The 27,709-nt window shown below is 40.7% G+C and overlaps 1 protein-coding gene across 24 annotated transcripts in view; it reads right to left on the reverse strand.

Moving 5' to 3' along the window:
- The window catches only part of NRXN3 (neurexin 3), a 991,793-nt gene that overhangs the window by 671,771 nt on the left and 292,313 nt on the right, over positions 1-27,709 (reverse strand). For all 24 annotated transcript variants that reach the window (XM_026849892.1, XM_026849889.1, XM_026849878.1 and 21 more), the window contains one exon: positions 22,348-22,731. In XM_026849892.1, the coding sequence (XP_026705693.1) occupies positions 22,348-22,731 (384 nt within the window). The remainder of the gene's footprint in view (positions 1-22,347; positions 22,732-27,709) is intronic.

Consider the following 27,709-nt stretch of genomic DNA (forward strand, 5'->3'; position numbering starts at 1 on the left):
AAAAGCACCAGCCTGATGGACAGGCCTCTGAAAAGGCAGCCTTCAGCTGCAAGGAGCAGGGTTCAGGTGTTGCTCAGGCAAGCAGGAGCAGATAGAAGCAGCCCCACTTACATCTGCCCACATTTCAAAGGAGTCACACAAGCAAACAAGAGATAACAAGCAGTGGAAGTTTTGCAGTAAGGACAGAGTGGTTGGGGAAGCCCATAGCTGTTGTTTGGGGATGAAACTTGCCAGTGGAACTGCATATGAAACTGGTATCAAGCCTTCATGTCTCAGATAGCCCCTTATTTGGAAAATATTTATGACCTCATCTAGAAGCCCTCCCAGAGAGATGCAAAGCTGAATCAAAACCAACATAAGGAAACAGAACTTATAGTCTGGAGGTTTCTATATTCTATAGGACCCTGTACCATTTCAGAAATTATTTAGACAAAAATCATTGCATAATGACAGGAACTGTTTGAACCTGAATGTAGCACCTGCCTACTAGAACTCCTTCAGTTTGAAATTAAGCACATTGCAAAAAAGAATCTAAAACCAGCTAGCTGTATGTATTTCACCTGTCAGATTTCCCCCTCCTACTGTTTACGGCATCAGAATATGGCATTTCTTTTTCCCCACCTTTCATATTTATTATCACAAGGTAATAAACACAGCACATCACATAATTCCTACCTCTAAACCAGAAATAAAATTTCATTACATTTTTCAAACCTGTTCTCCTTCTGATTTCCAAGCAACATTGGAAAATAACAGAACTGAATATACACAGTGCTGCCAAACACACAATATCATTATCTTCAATAGGAGTTAAGGGGCTGACTTTGCCTTCATGTCAGAACAACATACTGTATGATATTAAAGAAATAAGGCTTGTATCTTGTCATATTGCACCCTTTCTGCTGGGAGCCACATGGTTACACCTGCAGCCACTTGGTCTTCCAGAGCATATCACTGCTTCTTTACACTGCATAAACATTCCTCTTGTGTCAGCTAAACTGCATACACCCTCCACAAAGGGAGGAACACATTAGAAAAATCAAAGGAAGACAGGCAAAGCGCTCTTTCCCAGACAGAAAGCTCTGAGCAACTAAGAATATGACAGCTATGGAGTTTGGTCAACAGTACCAGTGAACAGGCAAAGTGAAATCTGTGTGCTGTGCACCAGGCAGATGCCATTCTACTATAAAAATCCTACAAAATGCAAACCTTTTCTATAATGTCTCAGTCATTGTGGCTCAGCTTTGGCTTAGCGGTCCTGTACTTTGAGAGGAACAGCCTTTGAAGCTTGTTCAGCCCTTAGCTTCTCAGATGCAGTGGGAGTACTTTTAAATTGATGCTGAGCAAAACCCAATCTCTCATTTCTAAACCCTAAACTCAGAAAAATATCAGGATGTAATGTTCATTGAGAGTTTCATGAGATAAAGTTTAAAGGATCAATCTAAACATAGCCAGGATGCAGTTACGCTTTTTATTTTGAAGCATGGGATTGCAAGCCATTGCTTTTAGCCTCTCTAGGCCTTTTTTTAAAAAAAAAAAAAAAAAAACAACCAAGGTCTTTATCATGTGATCTTTGAAATACAGCAGGGCTGTATTTTTTTCAAAGTCTAACTTCCCTTGGTGTTAACAGAACACTTCAGAATTAAATTTGTTCATAGAGTCTAATTCCAGCTCTCCAGGAAACTCAGTCATTTAATAAGGTTGCAACAAAAACATGGACTTTGTGGCTGGAGAACATACTTAAAGCAAGAAAGAACTACTGATTTCCCTCAATCTGGAACATGGGAGTGTGCACATTTTCTCTGAAAAAAACCCGAAGTTCTAAAATGGCAAAGGTAAGTATTCAAATACTGAAGACAGTTCCCAGTAAATGATGAAACTGACAGATTCACACAGTTCTAACCTTCCACAGCATCACAGTTCATTTCTTTAATTACTAGATTACATTATTTATTTAAGAAGTATTGATTTCTCTGTTTCTTGGGTCCTGAAAAATCAAAAAGCTTGATCTTACCTATACAGTGTAACTCTGCCATGATACTGAATTTCACAGAGGTGCCTGTGGTGTGGAAAGCAGTGTTAAGATTTCCTCAGTTTGGAAGGAGAGGCAACGTCTCAAACTAAAAACATCTATTAAGAAAATATAATAATAAATGAAACTACAATCTAATGGTGAAGCCATAACTTTGAAACAGGCTTAGCAGCCAGCACAGAAGGACACAAATGCTGCTTTGACCTGCATGTCTTCAATTCGGATTGACAATCACCTTCTTCAGCAACATTTAATTATATGCTGCTTCCTACCGCACTGGATGCTGGTGAAGCAAAAGTATATGTTTAAAGTGACAAAATATATCTTCATCAGAGATGTGATTACTTTCTCAAACTGCCAGATTTGATTCCCAGTTTTATGCCACACATAAGACACTGCACACAAGTTCAAACCACGACACCAACAAAGAACATAAGTAAAACAAAATCCAGTCTTGGATTTTTTGAGGACTGATTATGTCATCTTAATTTCTGATTAAAACTACGAGCATTGGAGAAGTGTAGAAATGCTACCAAGTTAAACCAGCTAAATTACTCCACTGATACTGATTTACTAGATATTTTGGCCATTCCAGAACCAAAGCACTTTCTTTTCAGTCACCTATAATTTGCCTCATAATCTGGTTGTAGAGCTCCCAAATCACTTTCCTTGGTGACTCAAGTATGGGCAGAATTTGTGGCCTTGCTATGGACTAAAACAAGGGCAATCCAGTCCAAATAGGCCAGTATTTCCTTCTCCACTTTGCTGAAATGTTTAATAGGACTTCTTAACGTTGGTCTATTATCTAAAGCAGAAGGACACAAATTAGGACTCGAAATCTATTCAACAAGTCACTTTGAGATTTTACTTTATTTGTTCTGAAGGTAGGAAAGAATGTCATTTACCTCTTCAACAACATATTTTTAGACCCTCACTTAAGAAATCATTACAAAACTAAAGCAAATATATTAAAAGAAGGTTGCAAACAGAAAAATAAAACAGTCAACTCCTGTATTGAGGATATTACGCATCAGACAGACACATTTAGAATCCACTTCCAAGAGGTCATCAGAGTCTAACTCTACACTATTACCAAAGACATCTCAATTTACTTCCCCTTTTAATATGAAAGTGAGGGCCAGTGAAAGCTCTCAGACTGACATGATGGAAGATGAGTACCTAGGATACATATAGAAAGAATCCTTCCTTCATATAACCCTCTCTCCAGCTTGTTATTATCTTAAACCGAGTCATTCAAGAGTTTAAAAACTCATAGCTTAACACATGAGCCTCAATCCCCATATCTCTGGAGAAAAGGGATGTTAAGCTCTTCACCCACAGAAGCAGGCATGCAGCCTCTCTTGCACAAAGAACAATCCACTTCTCTCTGTTTTCCATATAAAGTGATTTACAGGCTTTTACACTGAGCTCAGTCATGCTCCTGAGAGTTGCAATACAACATCTGTATGGTACAGCATGCTCTGCTTTCTCCCAGGGGTTTCTGAGGGGACTGTGAGGGTACAGGGGGATCCCAGGGGGCAGAAAAGCTGTGCGTATTCAGGTTTATTAAGGAAACAGTACAATTCAGTATATATTTCAAGTCTATTTGAAGATAAAGTGTGTAAAGCTTTTCCCCAAAGGGGCTACCTGTAGGAATTTAGCAAGTCAGGTGAGCCAGCAGCTGCTGTAGGAGCAGAGCAGTTGATGGGGACGCAGAGGCCCAGAGGCTGGTACACTTGCTCAGACACTTTGGGGGCACAGTGAGTGGCAGGTGGCAGTGAAGCCATTAGATGGTGAAGGAGGCTGCAACTGACTCCCCACTTATGCCACTAATGCTGAGAAGGACTCATTATGTGTTTTTTCAAGGGACCACAGTGTGGCTCCTCCTGGGAGAGGAGGGGTCTTCCAGGGGCGGAAGAAAAAGCAGAGATGCACAGCAAACCAGAGTAATTTTTCTGTACAATGTCACTGCCACCAGCTCTCACTGCTGCTCACTGGGCAAGGTTCCAAGTTTCCACTCATGTCTGCATGAGTTCTGGATCAGCAAGTGCTCTTTCAAAATAAGCTTTTCCTAATTTATACCTGGAAAATATTAGACATAGCTCTACCTCACACCACAAAGAACATACTGTTTTCTAAAATAAGCAGCTGTCTTACTCTGACCAAACAGGGAAAAGGGTAGGTCTAATAGGATGGCTCTCCTGTCCTCTATTCCCATTATTCGAAGTACTCAGCACAATTTGAAAGTGCTAAGATGCCCTCAGAAATGCCTTTTGAACTGGCCTACTTTCACAGTAGAAACTGAGACAGAAATAGAAGCCGGTTCATCCAGAGTCACTCTGCAAAGTCACAGTAGTGCAGGGACACAACCTAGTGCCCTGAACTACTTGTTCCATCATCACTGGGCTGCTGTCCCCCCCTTTTTGGAGGATCTAAGAGCTACCTGCCACCTCCTCATTGTATTCTTCATGAGACAGGCCCTGAAAAATTCTCAGAAGACCAAACAAATCAAAACAATGAATTGGCCAATAATTCCTTTGGAAACTGGAAAATAATCCACAAACCTAAAAATAATCTAAATCTGTAAGGGAAAGGGGACAGTTCTTGACATCACTTGAAACATAGATGGTAAGACTCTATAGATATAACACCTGTTTCTCTTTCAGATTCTGCAGATTAAGAGAGACTCAAAAGGGGAAGAATTGAGGCACAAGACAGTTTTTTAATATTTCAATTAGCCCTTTATTTGGACTAGGATTTATTTACTGCAGAGTTAAGCATCTCTCATAGTTACAGATTCTCTATTTATATCTGCTAACTGTGCAAATTTCCTGGTTCCCTGATTCCAGACCAGCTGCTGGGCACAGCTGTGCTCCAACAAAGGCAGCAAAACCAGCAGGATTGCTGCAGGACTGTCATACTTCCCTAATTTCATCCGCATCTGGAAGAGGAAATCACAGTGCTTTTCTCACTCACTCTTGACACAGCTCAACAGAACACCACCAATCTAATTTAAAAACCCCACAATAAGAGATGGCCAGTCTGAGAAGCTCCCAAGCTTCCACAGCTTTTAAACATAGCAGTAGCACTTCCTCAACAAGGTACAAGGTTGCCAATACAAAGAATACAGGAATCTAGGTGCACAGTCACTTGTAAAACTCTTGGACAGAGTAGAGGACATCTTGTGAAAAATTAGACATGTGAAGAAATCAAGGCACAGAATTGCAAGCAATTCAGAGTCTGGCAACAAAGGGGTTTCTGTTTAATGGAAATAAGGGGATGTAAAAACAGATCAACTAGGCAGAGCACCAAAGTGCCTCACAAACACACTGCAGCTGTATGACCACATATAATGCTATTTGCTATCAAAATCTTGAAGAGGGTTTTAGAATGTGAATTTCATATTCTTGTGGGCATTGAGCTCAAGGTTGCTGCACCTAGGAGAGGCCACTGGTACATCCTCTACCTGGCATGTGCTACCAGCTACCCGAACCCTGTCCCTTGCTACCTGTGTCCCCCCCTCCCCGCCCCTGTCACTGCCAGTATGCTGGCTGTAGTAAACACTGCCCTTAATTAACGGCCTCTTCACACCACCAGAACATAACTTACATTTTGGGATTTTACTCTAAGAGTTGATGGGCTCCTAAACATTACACAGGGCAACCCTGAGGTTTGTCAGGATTTACTGCTTTTATGCATCAGAAACTAATGGATTTGCCAAAGATCAAGCAAAGTCCATGACAAAGCAGGACTAAATGCAAGTGAACGAAATGGTAGCCTACATTTTTGTTGTTGTGTTGAGGTTTTATGCTGATAAGCAATATTTGGGATAATAGCTTGGCAGTCACAAAAGCCTCTGTGATCCACCTGCCACAAAGGTAATAGTTAGCACTTACACTTAGCACTTACACTTACTTGCTTCTGATCATACATTGGGTAGGGAGAATGAGTTTTACACTAGGCTCTCCTTTACCAGCAACCTGGAAAGAGTTTGCACACATACTACTCTTCCCCATGCTTCTCTTTCTCATATGAGTCTCTGAATACCTCTTCGAATTGAGATTTTAGTTTGAGATTTGAAGTTTTCTGGCAACACTTTTTTCCTACAGTGTATTTGACAATACCTTCCTTAATGACATTCTTTTCTCATCTGATACTGTAATATGCTACAGAATATTGTTTCTAATTTGCCTAAACATGGAGTTTGTTCCACAATTCTTTAAGATCTAACAAAGAAGCTGAGATATTAAAATGTTGTTATTTTTACACAGTAAACTATTCTATCCCTCCTAATTCTGTATGAGTATTAAGTACCTAAAATAAGAATCAAACAAAATATACTTTGGGAATCGGTGTCTTGCATATCTTACAGATTTATTCACGTTCTCACTAACTGGGAAAAGATGTCTGTCATTAGCAGGATTTAGAAGAAAAAAATAGGTCTTTTGAAGTTGGAAGACATTTCCAGGTTTTCATTATTCTGAGGTATATATATATCACAGATCCATACAAACTAGAAACAGAAGAGCTGGCTAGATCATGCAGCTCCCTTCCCTCTTACAAAGCATATTTCATTAAAGCATATAGCAGCCTGGCCATACTCTGTTGTTTTAGCCACCCTATTTTCCAGTGTCTAAGTGATGAGATTTCCATCCTTCCCTAGGGTTCCTGCTATAGCAAAACAAAGCAAAAATAAATACAGCTTGTTATTGGTGCTGTCTATGATAGCCACCATTTTCCTTTCTTAATTTAACCCAATATTCTACAGTTAGTGTCCTGTAAATTTCTTTAATTAATTCCCCTTTCTGGGGAAAGCAGTCCTTCCATCAGAGCTGACTGATCATCCTCCTCTCAGGTTATCATTTTACCAAACAATATGTACTGAACTTTCCAAAAATCTTTTTCCATAATTCCTCCCTTCAGCCTCCTCAATTTTTGCCAATTTCCTTCATATAGTTGAATTTCAGCCTAAGATGCTCAACAGAACTGTCTTTACACCTGTTGTGTTTTTTTAAAGTGAGAAATAACCATGGAAGCTTGTTAAGGGAATACGCTTTTTACACTCACATTTCTTGAATATACATTTCTACTCATGTGACTAGGAATACTTCTCACTAGCAGCCTGTAGCTGAGTATCCAACATCACTTCATTAGTACACAATTTATCTGGTGAGGAGTTGATATTCAGGCTTATTATCTTGGCAAAGGTCAATGGGTAAAACTATTTAAGGCTCCCTTCTTGTCTGCTCTGTAAATCTCATATCACTATTGAGTTAAATACATTCAGCCAATCGCTGATATATCATACAAAATCTCATCATTTGTTTAGTGCTTCATAAAGGGCAATGAATAATTTTACCTTTTCAATGCCAAAGAAACTAGAAAGTTTTTTCCCCCTGAGTGGCTCAAGTACTATGGCATTTAAGCTACAAAAGGTTGCTTGTATACCTCAAAAAAATCCAGCACTGTGTCTCAACAACCACATAAGGATTGCATCAGCATTGCAGGTATAGAAAAGTAGCAGAAGACAGAAAGTCACAGCTATTTTAAAATAAAATCTCTGACCTTTAAGGATTTTTAATAAACTTTGCAGGCCTAGGCAATGTTGTTCTCTTGGGGATATAAACTCAAATTATTAATACAAAAAACCAAAAGCTGCCCGCATTTCTGTACTGATGAAAAATAAAATACTATGTGCCAACTAGCAATAATAGGAAAATGAGTTAGATAACACAAAAATAAATAGCAATCACTAGGGTCAGGTTTTCTACCTGTTCTCAGGGCAGGATGTTCATTAAGCTCAAGAAAAACGATGAAACAGGTCAAAGATTAACAAAAAATAACATTTTGCTGGTCTTCAAATTTTCTCATCCTAGAATCTGAAGCTCTTAATGATTCATGTTTTTTTCACCTTACAACCCTTCTATTACTTAGGGAAGTCGCAAGTAGTTGGGATTTTTTGCACCTGGGGAAGATAAGGCAAAGAAAAATGAACTTGTCTGTAGTGATATAAGCCAGAAAGAGAATCCCAAGGCACGTCTATATTGTGTAGCTTTGTGAAGCACTGAATTGATGATGTCCCATATATGTCAAGGCTTGTTTTGTGAAAAGTCCTGATCAAATTTACTCATCAGACTAGCAGGGATGCTGAATTTACATGGCACAACTGTCAGAGCTCACACAGTTCATCTGCAGGTACTGACCCTGGAGCAGTCAGCAGACAGTCTTGCAGAGCAAACAGGACTGCACACGGTATCACAGGGTGCTCTGTGCACAATATACTACAACACACCTTCTGAACAGCACCTATGAGGGAGCTTTTCAGAGATTTCCAACTGATAGCATTCATCGTGCTTTCACCCTTTGTCCAGGGGAAATCACTGTGTCTTTTAGCTTTCACTCTAAGGTAACATTTCCTTAATGTTCATTTATTCCTTAAATTAAGGCTTGAACAACTTTTTGTCTTGTAAGCAAATCTTTACTAACTTCCTCTGTGTATTAGTTAGTTGGAGTCTCCTGGATTCTGGCCAGGCACACAGGGAATGATAGTTGAGTGCGTGCAATGCTGGATAAGAGAGAGGCTGATCCATGGGGAGCTGTACGGTAATCAGCTTTTCATTACTGCATGGATGAAAGGCCAAAGTGATCCATCAATGCTCTTCTGAGTGGGAAAACAGGAGAGGAGGAGAAGATGAAGGATCTTGGGTTTTAATATTAATTATCTCTATCCTATCACAGTATATAAGTATTTATCTCTAGGAACTACTAATCAAATATCTCAGGACTGTATCACCATGTCTATAGAGATCATCAAGTATTATTTTAGAGACACCAGATAGCTTTTTCAAGGTGGAAAAAGTAGCTTAGTGACCTAAGAGTCTAATGACTAAATTATCTGATATCATTTAAATTCCAGTAAAGTAAATGCAACCCCCTCAGCCTGGGTTTGTGGCTAATTACTTCTATAATCTTGAATCTTACTGTAGATATCTTAATTGCTCCATATCACAGTTTCTCAAAAAACAAAATTATAATGGTATCTATCTCTTTTGAAAATACTCTGCATATATGCAAAAAGGGCACTTGCTTGCATAGGATTATCATTTTGCCCCCTTATAAACAGTTTAACGAGGGTTTATTTAGCTTATTCTGATATCCCAAAGACAGGTAGAGAGGGTCAGTTACTTACTGGCTTACTCCCAGCAGACCTTGTCTGTTCTTTGTAAGTTTGAAGACTCCACCATGTGTTATCTGTATGCAAGGGTACAAAAATTCACCCAAACCCCCATCTCCTCCTTCTACAGAGAGACAGGTAGTACTGTGAGATCTGGCAGGCCCAACATCACTATGGCAGAGAATAGCCTAAAATACATTGCCAATATGTAAAGACAGTCTCATCAACAGTGTCACACGGGTTACAGTTCATTGTCTGAACACCTATATCTCGCCTCAGTACTGAACACATCTCAGTCCCAAACACAAACAAGTCTAATGCCAGAACACCCATATCTTCCCTCCTAGTTGTATCTTGGTGGTCCTCCTTCCTGCCCCAAAGTTCTCCTAGGTAGCAACTTCTTGCTGAAGGCTCAAGGATGCAACCCAGGAGCAATGCTGAAGCAGGAAAAAACATAATACACAGCCACCTGCAGGCACCCAAACAGGTGCTGAGTTACAGCTCTTGGCATGCACAATCTCTTCTGTACCTAAGAGGATACTCCCTTTGAAGGGACAAGAAAACTATGGGTGCCATGGAGTTTTATCAGGATTTTGCTGATCGGTGCTTTGATGGAGCACATTGATCAAGTAGATACAGTATCACTCCCTAATCTGAGCACAGGGTGTCTGGGAAAAGCCAACTCTTAGCAGAAGGAACATGGTTGTAGACTTACTGACTGAGGCTTGGCTGGTGACACAGACTAGGGTATGAACTCCAGACAACACACACAAGGGTAAATGACCAGCATTTTAACCTTTACGGCTTCTCTTGGGGAAAGAAAATAGTGTAAGAGACAATAGATGGGCTCAGCAAATAGTCATCAGTCAGCAGGAAAAGACAAAAGAAAAGAGAAATCACCCAGTGTAAATCGACCTGGGGACAAATGGCTAAATGAGGATGCTGACTGCTAATCTACATCCTGTCACTGACTTTATAAGCAGGTTAGTTCAAGGGGCCATGTGTGCAAAAGCAGCCCCATCAAAGCACTGTCTTTCCAACTCTCATCTGTATTCACAGAGGACCAGGATTTCACTTTATGGCTGCAATGTTCTTGTTTCTTCTACAGGTCCATTAGAACTGTGCACATCGCAGAGTCAATACCAATTCCAGGCTATACTTTTCTGCCTTTTTTATTTGGACACAGGTCCTTGTGTCTGCTGGATTCATTACTCGTTGACATGGCTATTTGTGGCGTTCCTTTGTGTTTTGTTTGGTGCGGTTTTTTTAAAGCATCCCAAGTGCCTTTGACTTTAAACAAAAATTAAAAGATAAAGCAAACACGAAGTGAGCCATTTAAAAAATAGCATGATAAATCACTTCTGTTCCTCTTTACTCTAATCCTTTTTGTTTTGCCTAATTGCGTTACCCGAAAAGGTTGCAGGCTATAAAATGACACAATAAAAAGATACCAGCCTTTTGTTTGACAAAGCTCTATTCATTCCTTCTCTTGCCCCCTTTTCCCACATCCCAGTAAATCTTCCAGGACATTCCTTCCTCTTCTGCATCAGACAGGAAAGTGAAATTTGATCAGACTGGAAGGTGAGGTGGCAGAAGGAACACAGCAGACTTAGGGGAATGGCATACAAGCATTTGAACAAGATACAGAACTCTGATGTTGTTTCAGTAAAAAGACGGGTGACAGATCAGGACAGGAGTGAATCTCTATCATGCTGAACCCTGGACAATCTTCACTCCCTTCACCAAGGTGGTTAATGGCAGCTCCTTCACGCTGCAGTAGTGCTCCCAGCATCAGACTGGGACTGGTGAAAAGTGAACTGCCAAATATTATCTGTGCCTTACTTTATCCACATCCTCAACTGACTAGCCCTGTGTTCAACAAGAAGAAAAGTTGGAATAATTAAAAACACAGCTTTGAGGCAAACACTTTAGCTGCAGTGCTAAATCATGCTCCAGTAACACTTGACAGGGAGGGAGGGGCTAGAATTCAGCATTGGTCAGTCCCCCCAAAAGACAGAAGAATCAAATGCAAATGGAGAATAAAGGAGATTTGCACAAGTCAGACATGAGAGCTGACCAGTAAATACAGTAGCAGTGACTTTTGGAGTTTACATCAAAAAGCCAGACTGAAACAGAAGAGAACTTCATTGGGGAGATGGCAAGAAAATGGTGGAAACCTGGATGTTTCCATGACTAGGCACTGAATTGTTAGGCTTCCACATCTAGGAACCAGGTCCTGTACACTGATGTTAGTGTAAGGAGTCTAGACCTTTTGAAATTTTTTAATATGTCAAAAGTCTTTTCTTTGACTTCATTTTTCCCTTCAGGCACAAGTTTTCATGACAGATTTTTATTTTTTTTTTAAAAAAAAAGCAACAACAAAACTATAAAATATTTAAGAGGGTTTGTGTATTCTTCCTTCCTTCTCCCTATTTAGCAAGCACATGCCTTTTGCCAGTCACTTGTTCAGGAGGAAATCTTGCTCTAACATGTCAGATGATACATGCAGCATGAATTCCATTTTGTTCTGTTCAGCTCAAAACCCCTTGCTCTGTTCTCTGGACTGGGTGCACTAAGCTGTCTCATGGCACTTTCTGTCTTCAGCAGCCACACAAGCAACAGAAAGAAAATCAGAGCTCCAGAAAGAGTTGCTCCTTTCACCACTCTACTCTGCAGATCTACCAAAGACCAGGCAGGTTGGGAAGACTGACCTACCCTCTAATCTCAAATGGAAATACCCCTCCAAGAGACAAATAAGGTATCTAAAAGGATAGCTACTCTGTGTATGTTTCTCATTCTGAGCACAAGCCTAGGACTCCCAGAGCTGTCAATCTAACATGCTTTTCAGCTGAGGGCTGAATTGTCATTTTCCATTTTTACTCATTTAATGAAAGGTAGTAGATAAAAATTCACCATTTAAAATACTGTATTTTTCTTTTCTCAGCAGTTTGAAATGGGGCCTCTGGGTATTGGGGTAGTCAGACTTAAAATGACTCTGTCTGAATCCTAAACTCTGGTGCTTTGACATGATTTCCAACAGTAATCCCCTCCAACCTGCCCTGTCCTTCTGCTCCCTTTAGCGGTATCACAACATGGTTACAATTCTTACTTGTTCAGAAATGGAAAAATGCTAAGTTTCTTAGAAGAACACAAGATCAGGATGGTAGAAAACCCCTACCCAAAGGGCCCAGCCTGACCACAAGAGGACCTTGCCTTAACAGACACAACGTCAGCAGTTAACAGCTGCAGGCCATGAAAAATGGAAGCGTCATGAGACCAACAGCACTTATTACAAGGATGCTTTTCTTGTACATCCTCCCTGCTGCTGTGTCTCTTCAGTGGGATGACTTTTGCATTAATGTGATGGATATCTCCTGAGTTTCACATTTTGCCTATCCACCTACTCACCACCTATAATCATCACAAAGGAGGAAGTAACTCTGAAACTCGTATTAACATTTGATTTATTGGGATACAGTTTCTCTCTTCTGCACTTTATCTCCCAGTTTTAACCTTCTTGTTCTAAATACCCAGAAAAAAAAAAAAAAAAAAAAAAAAAGAAGCAAATGAAGACGATAAAAATCATGTTTCCTTTAGTCCTTTACTCAGTCTCAGACCCTTTATCAGAGTGAGCGAGAATGGTTTCCCTCTGGAGCGCCATACCTTGGAATCTGGTGGCAGCAGATTCACCAGGACCATCCTGTGAGCTATTCTGTGGATTAACTGCATATGACAGAAGGCAGACAAACCAAGCAGATCTGGGTGAGTCAATATACACCACCAAGTAGGACCTTTCTATGCTTGTGGTGATGTCTGTGCTTTTGCATATCCTTTCCATATCATATAATACCCTCATCCAATCAATCAAAGTGTCCAAGGGACGACTGCTTATCTCCACATGGAGACAGAGTCAATTAAGGGAGCATCATGAATGCCAAGTCTTTCCTCTCCCCATGAGACGAATAGAGAAGAAGAAATGAGACAGAAAATACACTGTACCAGTGCCTGCCTTTCAACTTGATGGCTTTGACTGGGCAAAGTAGAGAGATAGAGAAAGCTAATTTCACAGATAACATCTCCAAGTCTATATGGTAATTTTAAATATTGGAAATAATTTTTCATGACAAATGAATCTACTTCATCCTGGCCTCTTCCATCACGATATTCCCATTAACTGTAGGGTCAATTGGGAGTCTCAGCAGAAACACAAACTGGTCTAATTCAAGGGTATGGAAAGAAAGAGGGATATGAAGCCGCATGGACTGAGATCAGCCACTGAGCAATAAGAGACTCAAAGACAGCATGTAGTCTGAAGCAACTCTTGCACCCAGTGTCATCAGTTCATCTCTAGACGCCTGATAGATCACAATAGACATGGTGCATACTCAAAGTAAACAAGTCCATTCTGGATCAATACATGTGACATGCCATTATATATCTTGCTGGGAGTTACTTGGAAAAGCTAGGATGAGAAAGTGAAAAAGTACTTCCTTTCTTCGTGGTGATGTACCACTTCAGATGATCCAAGTTTTAGTAAATTCTACCTTCCCCTGATACAGTGTGATTCAGGCAAAAGTGACCTTCTACGACAAGCTGTCCTCTAATCTGAGTTATCTGAGCAGCATTGTGCCTTGCTTATAGACAGGGTGTATTTTGTGCCTTGCATTAAGGAGAAGTCATTGTTCTGAGCTGCCATTTATAAACCAGCAGATAAACAAATACGACACTATGATATTAGTCCTGTAGAAGAGGCCTATACTAACAAAAATATAAGATGCTAAAAAGCATTAACCAAATGTTCTTAGTCATCTACCCATCAACATCTTTTTTTTTGTTGTTCAAGTGCTCTTTACAGGAGCTGACAGTAGCACAAAATCTAATACAGTTTTGGATAATCACATTTCTTGAACTGGGAGGACCTTCTGAAAGCTAAACTCAGCAATAAACAGCCAGAAACACAGAAGTTTAGAGAAAAACAGCAGAAATTATCTTCTTCTGTGCTATCAATTACCATATTCAGATGAGATAAAGAGCACCTGGAGTACTAACAAATTCACATGCAGCATGGAAAGCAGGATTTGCCTTAAATATCAAGAGCATATAATGATGGAGACAGGATGGAGAAACGGGAAAGAACACAGATAAAAAATCATACCCATGTCATTATAAAATATAGGAGACAATCAGCTGATTTTTATATGGTCTCAGATTTTCCAGCTGCTCAGCAGATGCCGTTGAAGATTGTCACATCAATAAGACTCCTTGAAGTTAAAGTTCAACAGCCTAAAGACCATGAAATAATCTTTTCCCAAAAAGATATAATCACCCTGACTGCAGAATTAACTGCACACTCTTCTGTACTGAGAGTATCACACAGGCATTACAAGGCAACAAATGCTATCACTTGTCCTGGAAACAATATGTATTCAGAGTGGCTTTTGACTGAATATATACATCCATGGACAATAAAGTTACGATGAGCGGAAAGGATCACAGTATAAATCAACAGAAGCGAGAGACTCTGAAATTCTTCCTTCCCTTACAAGCCCCACCTTGGCAGCACTGTCCTTACTGGACTTAGCACAACATCTCATGAGCATCTTGGGATTGTTTGGATGTTAGAACAGAAGTTACCATGTGGAAGGCAAGGAAAGGATGCAGGGATGGAGGATGCATAAAAGCCTAACGTAGTAGAATAATCCATCACTTAAGCAACCAGCAGTAGCCCTCTACTCTGACACCCAGTCATTAGGGAGTGTGATAGTTTTAAGTCCTGCTAGGACCAGAGACCATGTTGCGATTGTCCCTCCCCCACCCTCGGACACAAGTAGGGCACAAACCCCAGGTTAAAATAAGAAGAAATTTAATACAACAGTGTAATAAACAATCTGAACAACGGTAGCAATGATAATAACAATAAACAGTAATAACAGTAAACAAGACAAAAGATATACAGAGAAATACCGCAAGGATACAGCCAGCCCACCGCGCGTGCTTCCTGTGACCAAAGCCACAAAGGAAAGCTTCCCGTGCTACCACTCTGGACCTGACCTCAGCATGGTATGAATAACCTGCCTGGAGATCCCTTCCCCCTGCTGGGGAGAAACTTAACCCTATCCTAGCTGAACCAGGACAGGGAGAAATACAAGGTAGCTAAGCACAGAAAGCCCAGGCCTGTGTTTCTTGAACAGAAGCACTGTGTACAGCATATACCAGAGTAGTAGCTGCTTGGCCAGCCATAGAGGGAACAGCCACCAGTGTTACAAATAGATTGATGGCAAGTGAGAAAATGAACTTCTCACACAAATTCCCTTAGCAAAACCTAACATGTCTCAGATCATGTTTATTGGAGACTTTACTATAAAAATAGTGACGAACAAATTAAAATGGGTTTGAAGGGACTGTGTAAACTCTTTTTCTAAATTCAGATGGATTTTTTTTTTTCATGCAGTTTGGAGACACTCTGGGAAATCATACAATAGGGACCTATCTCATACAATGAACACATGAACTCTACAACAGACCTTCTGATTTCTAACACCTTTCACTTTACCTCATGTAATCATAAAAATTACTCTGATGTTTTGACTTTCCTACAGTCTTTGAATATTCAAGATCCAGCAGGGATTAAAAGCATTAAAACACTGCAGCAAAGGCTTTTCTCCTAATGTGTCCAGCACCCCTGGGAACCATCAGTCCTATAAGAAAATCTATTCTCAGCATTTATCTAGTATTACACTGCAGAATCAGGTCTGGACAGTCCAAAAAGTGTCAACACAGTTGAAATTTTTTAAACAAACCTTCAAATACATAATCATCATCAAACATATTCACTAAAATAAAATAAAAAAGAAATCTATGCTGCTACCTGTGCTTGAGACAGCAAAGCATGTAGCACTTAAACCATGTAGTAAATGATTTTGTGGCATTTGTTATTACCAGTAATTTTACATTTCTGTTTATTGCATACATAGTAGGCAGATGTGTGTTGTCATTAAACTGTTCTTAACAAACGTAGCTATAAAGGTACTTGGCAGGATAATAAAATGTGTAGCCCTATGCTCAACATCAGCATTTCCAAGAGCAGGTACATTGCTGTTCACAAACAGTATGCCACAAAACACAGAAAATGTCTGGTTTGCTCAGGGTGTTAATTGTCCATCTGTGAGCAAACCCAAACAGGAAGGGAGACTGGTTCCAGCCCTTGGGAGGAGAACTGGAGTGAGATATCTGTCTTGCCGCAATGAACACTGGGTGCAGCTCAGCAAAAGGAAAGGGCTGGAACAAGACTTTTTTTCTTTTTCTTACCTGGAAAGGACTCAGGCTATATCCAGTTCTAAGCAATTAACTTCAAAGGTTTAAAATCTAAACATCAGTCTTAAATGGCCAGCAGTCTCATACCAAGCTGCATTTTCTAATCTTATCAGTGTATACCTCTTCATAAAAAAAAAAAAAAAAACCAACAAAACAACCCTCACCTCCAATAAAGGCATTAAGTAGGAAAAAGCATTAAAAAGGTGAGTGATCAACAATATTCAATTTTCATTGGCCTAAATAGATCCAATTTTCAGTTATCTTTTGCTTTGTGTCCTTCCTCGGCTTTTGCCCTCTGCAGTCCTTCTCACAGTGTTTCAGTAGAGGGAAAGCACACAGAGAAATTTTGGGATGCACAGAACAGACCTCATGCACCTTTCTGAGCCCATGGCACTTTCACTGCAGCTAGAGAAAATATCTAATGTGAACACAACACACATTCGCCTCCTCCTGCTTGTTTAATGCCAAGGCATTGGGGTCTTTTTCAGGAAAGTCCACAGGTTGTGAGAATGAACTTTGTTATCACAGCAAAGCAGCACATTGTCCTCCATGAGCTAGATCCCAACTCCTACCTCTAACACCGTAAGTGTAATTAACAGGGGCTACAGCGACCTGATGCTGCAAGTGATGTCAAATGCTAACAAATTAGAAGCCAAAGGGTACAGAAGACTTTAAATACTTAAAAAACACTAAAGATCCTTCACAGTAGCTGCAGCAAACCGCCCTTCCTCCTCTCCTATATGTCTGTAACAGCCATCCAGCCCTTCTTGCTGACAAGACTTTGCAATTCACCCTAATTTCTACTGGGTTCAGTATGAGAAGGTAGTTCACATGCAACAGGAGGAAGCGTGCTACCCATTGCATTGGAGGAACCTTTTTGTTAATTCTTCTGAAGTCTCCCCTTTGTCTTAGGACCAGAAAGCATTTGTGAAACATTCCCATGGACTTTCAGATATTTTATGTTCTTTATTTCAAACTAACTAGCAAAACAGTAGACCCGTTGGAACAAGGTACTTTAGAACAGAGAAGATGCACAGACACTGCTGTCTGATACTCCTATTCTTTCTAAAATCTTAGGATGCAAGAATGACTAAATACTACCAAGACTACAAACTACACGGGTTTTTTCCCCTAACACGCAGCACTCCACAACCCAAAACCTAGCAAACACAATACAAAGCCTCAATACGTACTTACAACCATAATTTCCATCAGAAATCCACTTCGCTGTGTCTGTCATTCATTTCAGAGACACCCAAAAAGTGCCTTTCCGTTTAAGAGTCTTTCTGGCATGATTAAATCTTGCTCTCCACCACACATACTCTAATCAGATATAGCAGGAGTGTAGGAGAGTTCAGGGAGCAGGGGGAAGCAAGATCATTACCATATGCACTCAGAGCACCACTTGCAGAAAGGATTGTATTCTGTCTGTTGCCTTTTTTCTATTTTCTTTGCTTTATGCCCCCACCCCTAACAAGACACCCTATTTTTTGTCAGTCTGGTAGCCTTGGCCGTTTGGCACTGTCAATTCCTCCACAGCACAGACAGTTACCTTCCGGAGTGCAGCAAAGGTGAATTATCAGACCAGAGTCTCCACAAAATCAATAAAAGGAGATAGGTAAATCAACAAAAGAAGGCAAGCAGATCGTGTTGCTCTGAATTTCTCCTGAGAAACAACTACCTCCCTCCACAGGGAATGTAGACATTTAGCACAGGTCCTCGTTACCAGCCTTCTACTTTTTAATCTTAGAGTACTTATCTGAGGCATCTAAAGAAGGAGGTCACAAAATACTACTTTAATTGAGTTCATGCCACTTGAAAAGCCAGCAGTCTTATTTCCTAACCTGGTGGACAGCCACATCACCACTCCCTTCCAACAGCTACTGTGGAATCTCTGAAGTTTCAGAAAATTGTCCAAATGCTGCCATGTTTATAGCAGCTCGTTATTTTTAACAGTGGCTTGAAAGGGCTCTTCTCACACATGATTTCCAACGTTGTCACACTGAGACAGACTGGGTAAAACCATTATGGAAAGATGATTGGGAAGCTCAAAAATGTAAGGAAATAACTAACTAATGGATGTGTTACCTGGTCAGCACAGCCTCTGGTGGAAGGTGTGAAATGGGGACCACACCTAGCTAATTGTCAGCATCTGCTGCTCCTTTGCTTAGCTGCACAGCCTGGCATTGAGCACTTCTGGCCCATCAATCCCACTGCACTTTCATCTCCTCTCCCTTCTGTGTCAACCTGCCACTGGCCTTACAGAGCTGGAGAGAAACAAAATCCCACAGACCCAGTGAAATTTATTAAGATTGAAGAGAATTTTATCTAGGTGAAGTACTTTGTCTCAGCTTTCTGAGGATCAAACACGTCCATTCACTCTAGTTTCTATGGCAAGGACTTGAATGTAAGTATACCTGATAGAAGACTTCATGATTTATCTCCCAAGAATATTCTTTCTTAGTTAGTATAGGAAAAACATAGTTACCAAAAGGACTAGAACAGTCCTACCAGCACTTTTGACTCCCTGACATGCCCCTCCTTGGGTGGGAATCATATCAGACATGAACTGGTCTTTGCCACTTCTCACCCCATCTCTCTACACAATTTCAATTACCCCAAGGAGGGTACCCTTAGAAGCTGACACTTTAAGACTGAAAACACCTTTGTCTGCTTACATAACTGCCAATACTGAATGACCAATTAGATAGTGGAATTGCAAGAATGAACTTGAGGCTTTGGCAGCAGTTCTCCGTTCTGTGCCCTATCAAACATTACATATAGGTGACATACTGAATACCGTGTATTTGTATTGCTTCACCATAAATAAAAAGAACCAAACCTCTTTTATAACTACGACACAATCAATTTCCTTTTCGAGTCCCTTTTAAAAGTGTAACAGTCTTTCATACGGCAAAGTACAAAAAGTATGAGAAATACAGCATTATAAATGTAGAAATGCTATACCTGGAAAGTGGAAGATCGACTTTACCATCAAAAACAAATGAATCATCTGCTTCTCTCTGTCGAGTTGTACGTATGTCTTTTGTATTTTTAGTACCTTAACTAAACATTAAGTATGTACTTTTCTTTGTGATAAAGAGTGATTTACTTGGTAGCCAACAGGCACAGAAGATTCTTTATTCTAGACTCCCCTGTCTCTTAACCCTTTACCCTACATCTTGGGCTGCAAACCCCTTCCAAGAGTTACAGTCCTCTCTTTTAACAGGATAGAAGTCTAGGGACTGAGTAAAGTGATAGAGACAGCCCTTCTCAGATAACAGATGGCAGACTGGAAAAGTGGGTCAGTAGCTGTCTCTTATTAAGAGAGCTAGCCTGCTCCTTCTTCATTCCTCCCCTTACACACCAGCCTGGCTCCCCCTGGTCTTGTGGCAGCTCTTTAGCCATTATGCAGAAGTGCCACTGTGGTGTGGTAGTATCTCTCATTTTGATCTCCTTCCCAGTCTCCAATTTCAACTCTTCTTCTTCCAGCAGTATTTGGATCATAGGCCAGCTGAAGTCGGGACTTGCAATAATCCTTGAGTGTCAGACCATGACAATTAAAAATATCATCTGTAACCTGCAATACTTTTGTTCATGGAGGTAAAATCACTGTCACTGCACTAATGCATCTGCTAGCAAGTACTCACATCAGAGCAGTATAAGGCTGCTATGTAACACCACAATACAAGTTGTGGAGTCAAATACACTTAATTTTACACAACTTTTTTGTGTGTATCCAGTCTACAGATATTTAATCCTTGTTTTGTTAACCTTAAATACGCTCAAATTCTAACACATATTTATTAGGACCTTAAGTTCCCACACTGGTAGACATGCATTGAGACATGTAACTTTCTTATTCACACTGATGCTGGCCAGAGCATGGCTAAGATACGGATCCCAGGCCAGACTTGAGATTCATATCTCCTAAAATAAAATGCTTACATGCCCTTAACCTACTGATTTCTTTTCACTGATAATAATCATTAATTGTTGAGAAAAAGCCAACGTCATAGATATCTAAAGGGACATGAAATGAATCCTGTTCTTTATGTCATTGGTCAGCTTTGGATTCTTTTCTGCGAGCCAGGTCTAGGAGAGGGACATGAGACAGAGTCCATAAAGTCCTGAATCTCAGAGCTGGTCACTCCTAATACTAAATAAAGACCAAGGGCAAACATAAATGCAATATTGTGAGGGAACAATACATTTATGGTAGCACTTCTTTTTATGTCTGTCCAAAACAATTCCTAAAGCTGTACCCGAGAAAACCTCTGCTGTTTTCCAGAATCTTCTAATCCAGTGTAGATCCAGAATCCAGATAAGAGAGGATTGCTGAGCTGATGTTGGCATAGCAAATGTCCATGAACCTTACATTTTCACCCATGTCCTCACAGCCCGGATGGCAGTGTTGATGCTTCAGCTGTTTTAAGGACTACTGGCAATTAACTCCTATAGCTGCTTAGGGCAGGATGCTACAAATTGCTGGCTGTTGAGAAGCTTTACAAATGATGTTAGATCTTGTGCTGTAAAACCTAAAGACTCCATTTGGTCTGTAGGAAGAGTTTTGGTCATTAACAAAAACTTCCTGCAAAGAAGAAAATCCTCTGGAGGATGAATGAATCACAAATCTCAATTCTGTCTATGTTCTGCACTGTACTTAGCTTTCATGTTCTCTCTCACAGAGGCATGATACTATGATCAATATTAAAAAATGCGTATGGAGAACACTGAGTGGGAAAGAAGCTTCCCTAATATTTATGGCAGAAGCTTAAAAATATCCAAATTTCCAATTCTAAGACCCATGCTATAACCACTAGGCCATGGTGCCAAGTAAGGTTATAGAAAGAAGTGGCTAAAAGCCCTAAGAGTCTGCTAAGGGTTTACAGGTAATTCTTGGGTGTACTATAAGTGCATTTCAGCCAGAATGCGGTGCTAGTGGCCAAAAATTAGCAGAAAGATTAGTTTCAATATAAGAAAACACCCTTTAGGGAGTATTTTCTTTTCTAAGTGATCTTAGCCCTAGCCCTTTTCTTTGAAACCGCTCACCTACCTCATTCTGATGGTGGCACCAGTACAGTAAGTATAACAACAATTAATGGAACCTCCTGATATTTGAGAATTATATAGCTCAGGTATCTTACATTAGTAAATTCCTTTCCACGTAGCCTAGAACACATATGTTTTGTCTGCCTCTACCAGCATTACTTGTGCCTCATATCTCCAATCATATGTCTTTAAATCACCAGTCAAAATGAGTAAGAATAAGATGCAGAGAATCTCCCACCATCTCCTACAGATTTGCTTTATCAGAGGTGAACTTGGTGACATGTTGCTGTTAACACTATCTCATTAGCTAGCTTTACCCATAAATAGCCATCAAGGAAATCCTACCATTCAAAAAAAGGAAGAGTACACAGAACTGGGATAGATCATGTAACCCATGCAAGAAAAACCTTCATAACTCCAGTTCACACTTGGTATTGTTTCCAGTAATTTGCCTGAGAGTTCTCACATGCAATAGCTTTTCTGCCTTAGGAGACAAACCATACTCAGCCAAAGTAACTCTGAAACCTGAAGACAAGGTCATCTTGAGAAGGCTTAGGGAGTGAAGTGGCAGATGAAGAAGGTAAGCTCATGAAATGAAGGTGGAAAAGACTGTAAGAAAATTATCAGAGAAGAAAGCTTTCCTAGTGTGGGGACTGGAACTTAGCATCAGGAAGGCCAACAAGGGCTGGAGAAAGTCTCATGGAAACACTGGATTCCGTTCTATCTCCTTCACACCTTCAGCTCTGTGTAACTGAGGTCAGAAAACTCAGCTTACCTCGCTCACATGTTCTACCCCAATAGCCGGTGCCAGTGCAATCGCAAATGAAGCGGTTCCAGCCATCCTTGCAGACTGCATTATTCTTACAGGGGTAGCTGTCGCACTGCTTGGTGCTGAGGCGGGAGCAGGAGGACTTGACTCCTGCAGCATTCTGTGCCTCTGCCAGCTGCCGGATGTTCTTGCTTCTTCCATCGATGAACAAGTCTCGGATACAGCCAACGTAGCCATAGTTCAGCATTGCTGTCCAGAGCTCTGTGGGAAGGATGAGTCCTGCCCGGTTCTCAGGAAGCCCACCAAGGTACATGTCACCTTCCAGATCTAGGATCTCACTCTCCCCACTAGCGGTGAACGGTGTGCGTCTGCTGTTCACTGATATAGTACCTAAATGAGGAGGATAAGGAGACATCAACACTTTCACGTACAGCCTCAGTCTAGTTCTTTTTTTTTCAGTAACTGAGTGAGGTTTAACGTTCAGTGCAGGAGAGTGAAGATTTTTCCCTACTGAAATGCACTCCTAACAGAGACAGTGTCTCCCACACAGCTCCCTTTCCTCTTGAACCACAGGACATAAGTACTTCCATTTGGTGACTGATCATCATGTGTCTGTATCCCAACTTGCATTATAAGGTCACAAGCATAACAATGCAATAGCTAAATAATAATATGTAAAAACTGAGCATTATTCAATGATATTCATCCAGCAAGGCAAAGACTTACTGAGAACATACAGGAATTTGATGGTATTAGGACTGGAGGGGAAAAAGGTAAATAAAAGTATACTATTTCACACTACATAGCTCTTCCAAAAAACACCTCATCAATATCTCCAAAGATAGACCTGGATGATGGAACTAAATAGACCCTCATCGAGTTTATAGATGACATCTATCTGGGAAGAATGGTTGATGCATTGGAGGAAGCACAGGGCTACCATTCAAAGAAATCTTTACAAGGTGGAGCAAAGGACTGATAGAAATGTTTTATGTAAATAAACAACAATAAATACAAAGTCCTACACCTGGGGCAGAATAACCTCACACACAAGTACAGGCTGGAGACCAGCTGGCTGAGGAGCAACTCTCCAGAAAAGGACCTGGGGATATGGTGGACAACACTTTGAACATGAGTCAGCAGTGTGCACTTGCAGCGACAAGAGACACTGATCACACGTTGCAGCAAGGGAAACTCCAACTCCACAGAAAGGAACATTTTTCACCATGAGTGTGGTCAAACATGGGAAGAGAAACCTCAGAGAGGTTGTGGAATCACCATCCTGAAGGTATTCAAAATACAGCTGGACACAACCCTGAAGAAAGCCTAGATTTCAGCAGTTTGGACTAGAAATCTCCAGAAGTTTGTTCCAAAATATATCATTCTATGGTTTTACAAAGAAAGTTAAGTATTCTAACTTCCATTTTACAAATAGGAAAACTTAAGTAGAGAAAGATAAAGGTTATATCTGAAGAAAAGTTATTATTAAAACTGTAGTAGCTTCCATATGCTCCAAGCAAGATACAGGCATACTGCACTGAGGCCACGCCTATATATTTCAAGAAACTGTCCCAGCACATAATGAGAACATATAATACAGAACTATCATCAGAACACATGAAACAGCTGCAGAGAAGTGAAGTGACTTTTTTAAGGTTAGACAGTGCATTCAAAGAAAAACAGGGAACATAATGCAGGTCTCACATCCCAGAGCAGCGTACTCTTCAGAAGAGCATTCAGCAGCTTTCATGATAGGGACAGACACTCAGCTAAAATCAGCAATTCACTCTCCCTAGCTATAAATCATTGCATCCAATTGCCTTGTCATTAAGATAGTCTGTCCTCAGAGACAACTATCCAAGCTTTAAGATTAATTCCACATCATTGCATTTTTATCATACACCCCTATGATAAGGTGGGAGAGTAGTTAATAGTTAGCTCTATTTTGTGCCTCTGTGAGAAAGTGCAGTCTTGTACACATGGTTTCTCTTCAGTTGCAATAAGTGTTTTCTTAGAGAACAGCATGTATGACACAGACACAAAGTATTTCATGTGTGTGCCGTTCAGAAATAATTTATGAATGTCAGAGGCAGCAGAATGCCAGAAGCAACAGAGGCATTGCAAATTAAAGGCTCAAAAAGAACCATGGTTATTTGATGAATCATTATGTAAAAACAAACTGCACAACCTCAGACATTTTCCCTTTTAAAAAAAGTAAGAAAAGAGAAGATGTGACAATACACCTACAGTTGTAAAGGCAACGTGTCACAAAGCCACAGGATCACAGCCCTGCTTCCATTACTCCTCAAAAGCAGCATATGGAGTATGTATTACTCAAAAGACTAGAACAAACCAAAATATTGAAGGGTTGAGGTGCAGACAGCTGCTACTATGGAGAAAACAAACACCACCTGCAAAAGCAACAACGGTAAAGAAACCACCTCAAAGAGAAGAAATAGTGGTTACCAAGGGGAAGTGTAAAACCCGGAGAGAGAGCATGAGATAATGAAAAGAAACAGGCTAGTCAGAAACCTAAACTTTCTGCCAGTGTTTTGTTCTCTGCAATTATTCCTGTAAGAAGATGGTACTAGCTCAGATGCACAGCACTTTTAAGACCAAACTGCTGAGATGGAGAAACTCTGAACTGACCCTAGGAAGGAGCAGTCATACGAGCTGACATACTGGGTTTTTTCTTCCCCAAATCTCACATTTGCAACCTTCTTTAGGTAGATCAAATGCCATCTTGAGATATCAGGAGCATCTAAACATCCTCTTTCCAGTCCGAGAGGGACCTAGGGGTGTTGATTGACAGCCAGCTGAACAGGAGCCAGCAGTGTGCCCAGGTGGCCAAGAAGGCCAATGGCATCCTGGCTTGTGTCAGCACTAGCGTGGCCAGCAGGGACAGGGAAGGGATCTGACCCCTGTACTCGGCACTGGTGAGGCCGCCCCTCAATTCCTGTGTTCAGTTTTGGGCCCCTCACTACAAAAAGGACATTGAATGACTCGAGCGTGTCCAGAGAAGGGCAACGGAGCTGGTGCAGGGTCTGGAGCACAGGTCGTACGGGGAGCGGCTGAGGGAACTGGGGGGGTTTAGTCTGGAGAAGAGGAGGCTGAGGGGAGACCTCATCGCCCTCTACAGCTCCCTGAAAGGAGGGTGCTGAGAGCTGGGGATGAGTCTCTTTAACCAAGTAACAAGTGATAGGACAAGAGAGAATGACCTCAAGTTATGCCAAGGAAGGTTTAGGCTAGATGTTAGGAAGCATTTCTTTACAGAACCCATTGTTGGGCGTTGGAATGGGCTGCCCAGGGCAGTGGTGGAGTCCCCATCCCTGGAGGTGTTTAAGAGTTGGGTTGACATAGCGCTGAGGGATATGGTGTTGTTGGGAACTGTCAGTGCTAGGTTAATGGTTGGACTAGATGATCTTCCAGGTCCTTTCCAACCTCAATGATTCTGTGATTCTTGCAGGGTTAAAGAACAAACAGACCAAAAGACCCCAGTTACTAACCACAGAGCTGGTATACCAAGCCATGCACTGATGCAAGTGGAGACCAAACCTTCCAGTAAGATTTTTAGTGTCTGAGTGGGACAACACACGTATTCTGTAGCTGATGACCAGCCAAAAACATTGTCTTGTGTAACATGCTTAGTGTTTCCCAGCTAGAAACGGTGACAGGTTTTGTGGACACTCTATAGGAGCCTTTCCCAAGGGCAGAAAGGTTACAGGTGTCCATGTCCACACTGTCAGCTTCTGTCACAGTAGAGAGAAAAAGCTTTTGTTGCTCTGGCAGCCAGCACAGACCAAAGCATACACAAAGCCTAAGGGGACTAGAGGTGCCAGAGGTTATTTGAGCATGACAACCATGCTTCCCCAGGATTTGTGCTGCTGCATTAGTACACTGCAGTAGTGAGTATTTGGATTTTTAGACTATTTTACTAAGCTCAGCAGAGCTTGAATTTCTGGACTGTTACAGAAATGGTAAGAAGAAAGGGAGAAATGACACCTAATAAAGGCCTGGCTCCTTTAGTAATGAAAATCAGACCCTCGAGGTCACTAGCTCATTAAACCCAAATGGCTGTTTTGTCACCTACATTAGTACATTTATTATTTCATTTCAGTTTCTGGATGTCAGGCATCCACATTTTTAAAAAATAATTTTTAAAAAAATCTCCAAAGTGTAACCATTCTCTGGTCTGCATGTGGAAGAGCCAAATACTAAACAAGAGATCCTGAACTTCCTTCTCACACCTACCAAAAGTACCACTGCATAAGACTGGTTGATGCTTGCTAAAGGTATGGTCTGAAGAGGTCAATGTCAGTACAAACAGTTCATTCTTACTGAGCAAGGTGATTTTGATTCAAAATCTGTTATCTCTAATCAGTGTCCAGAACATCATAAACCTCCCTGCCCTGCCAAGTGACAAACAAGTCAGTCCTACAGTTTCATTCACCAAGTAACAATGCTATCTGTCACATCCTCCTAGTCCAAATGAATGTGTGTCCCTCTGCATAGGTTTTTACAAACTTTCTGAGCGGAGAGCTTAATGTCATTTCTGTTTCTTGTCCTCCTGCAGCTGCCTCTCCAGAGACCAGACAGTCCCCAAGTGAGCAAGCAAAACTAAAGACAGTACTGAATGCAACTAATTGAGTTTATCCTTGATGTTAATTAAATTTTAGCAATTCTAAAGAAATCAAAGCTCCATTTATTTATTTATGGCTTCCTTTATAAAATGTTCCTATCAATGTCTTTAGGAGATAGGAATATAAAACCAGACATATTAAGTCCTAGTAGAGCACCATGCCAAATACAGAGAAACTCCTCACATCATCAAAGAAAAAACTAGCTTCAGGCAAAGACCTGTTCAAACAGCTAGGCTTTGCATGGTATCTAAAGTCAGCTCTTTTGAAAACTCAAGGGAACCAAATTCTAGCACTGCATTCTCTTTACTGATGGTATTCAGCAACTGGAAGCATAAAATTAGGGACCTAAAGCTATCATCTGGAGATCACCAGACAAATCCCAAATCCACTTGCAAATATAAGAAAAATTCCCTTTGAAGAGACATATGGCCAGGCTTTGAGATCCCAGCGGTTCAGGAAGAATTCAAGTACAATTGTTCACATACTCTCAAGACAAAGTTACAGTATTTGATCATTTTGTTTCCTTACACAATTTCAGTGTACATCATGAGCATCTTAGCTGGATATCCAGCACTAGAAACAAACAAAATAACCTCCTGGTATTGCATAGTAGGTATATTATTAGAAATAAACTAAATCACATTTCTGAAAATGAGAAGCTGTGAGGAAACGAATGATGACTCAGATGTTAAGGCTAGAATTTGGCATCATAGGGAGAGTAAAGAAAC

The sequence above is a fragment of the Athene cunicularia genome (assembly GCF_003259725.1).
Source record: "Athene cunicularia isolate RWA chromosome 5 unlocalized genomic scaffold, athCun1 chr5_part1, whole genome shotgun sequence".
NCBI classification, from domain to species: domain Eukaryota; kingdom Metazoa; phylum Chordata; class Aves; order Strigiformes; family Strigidae; genus Athene; species Athene cunicularia.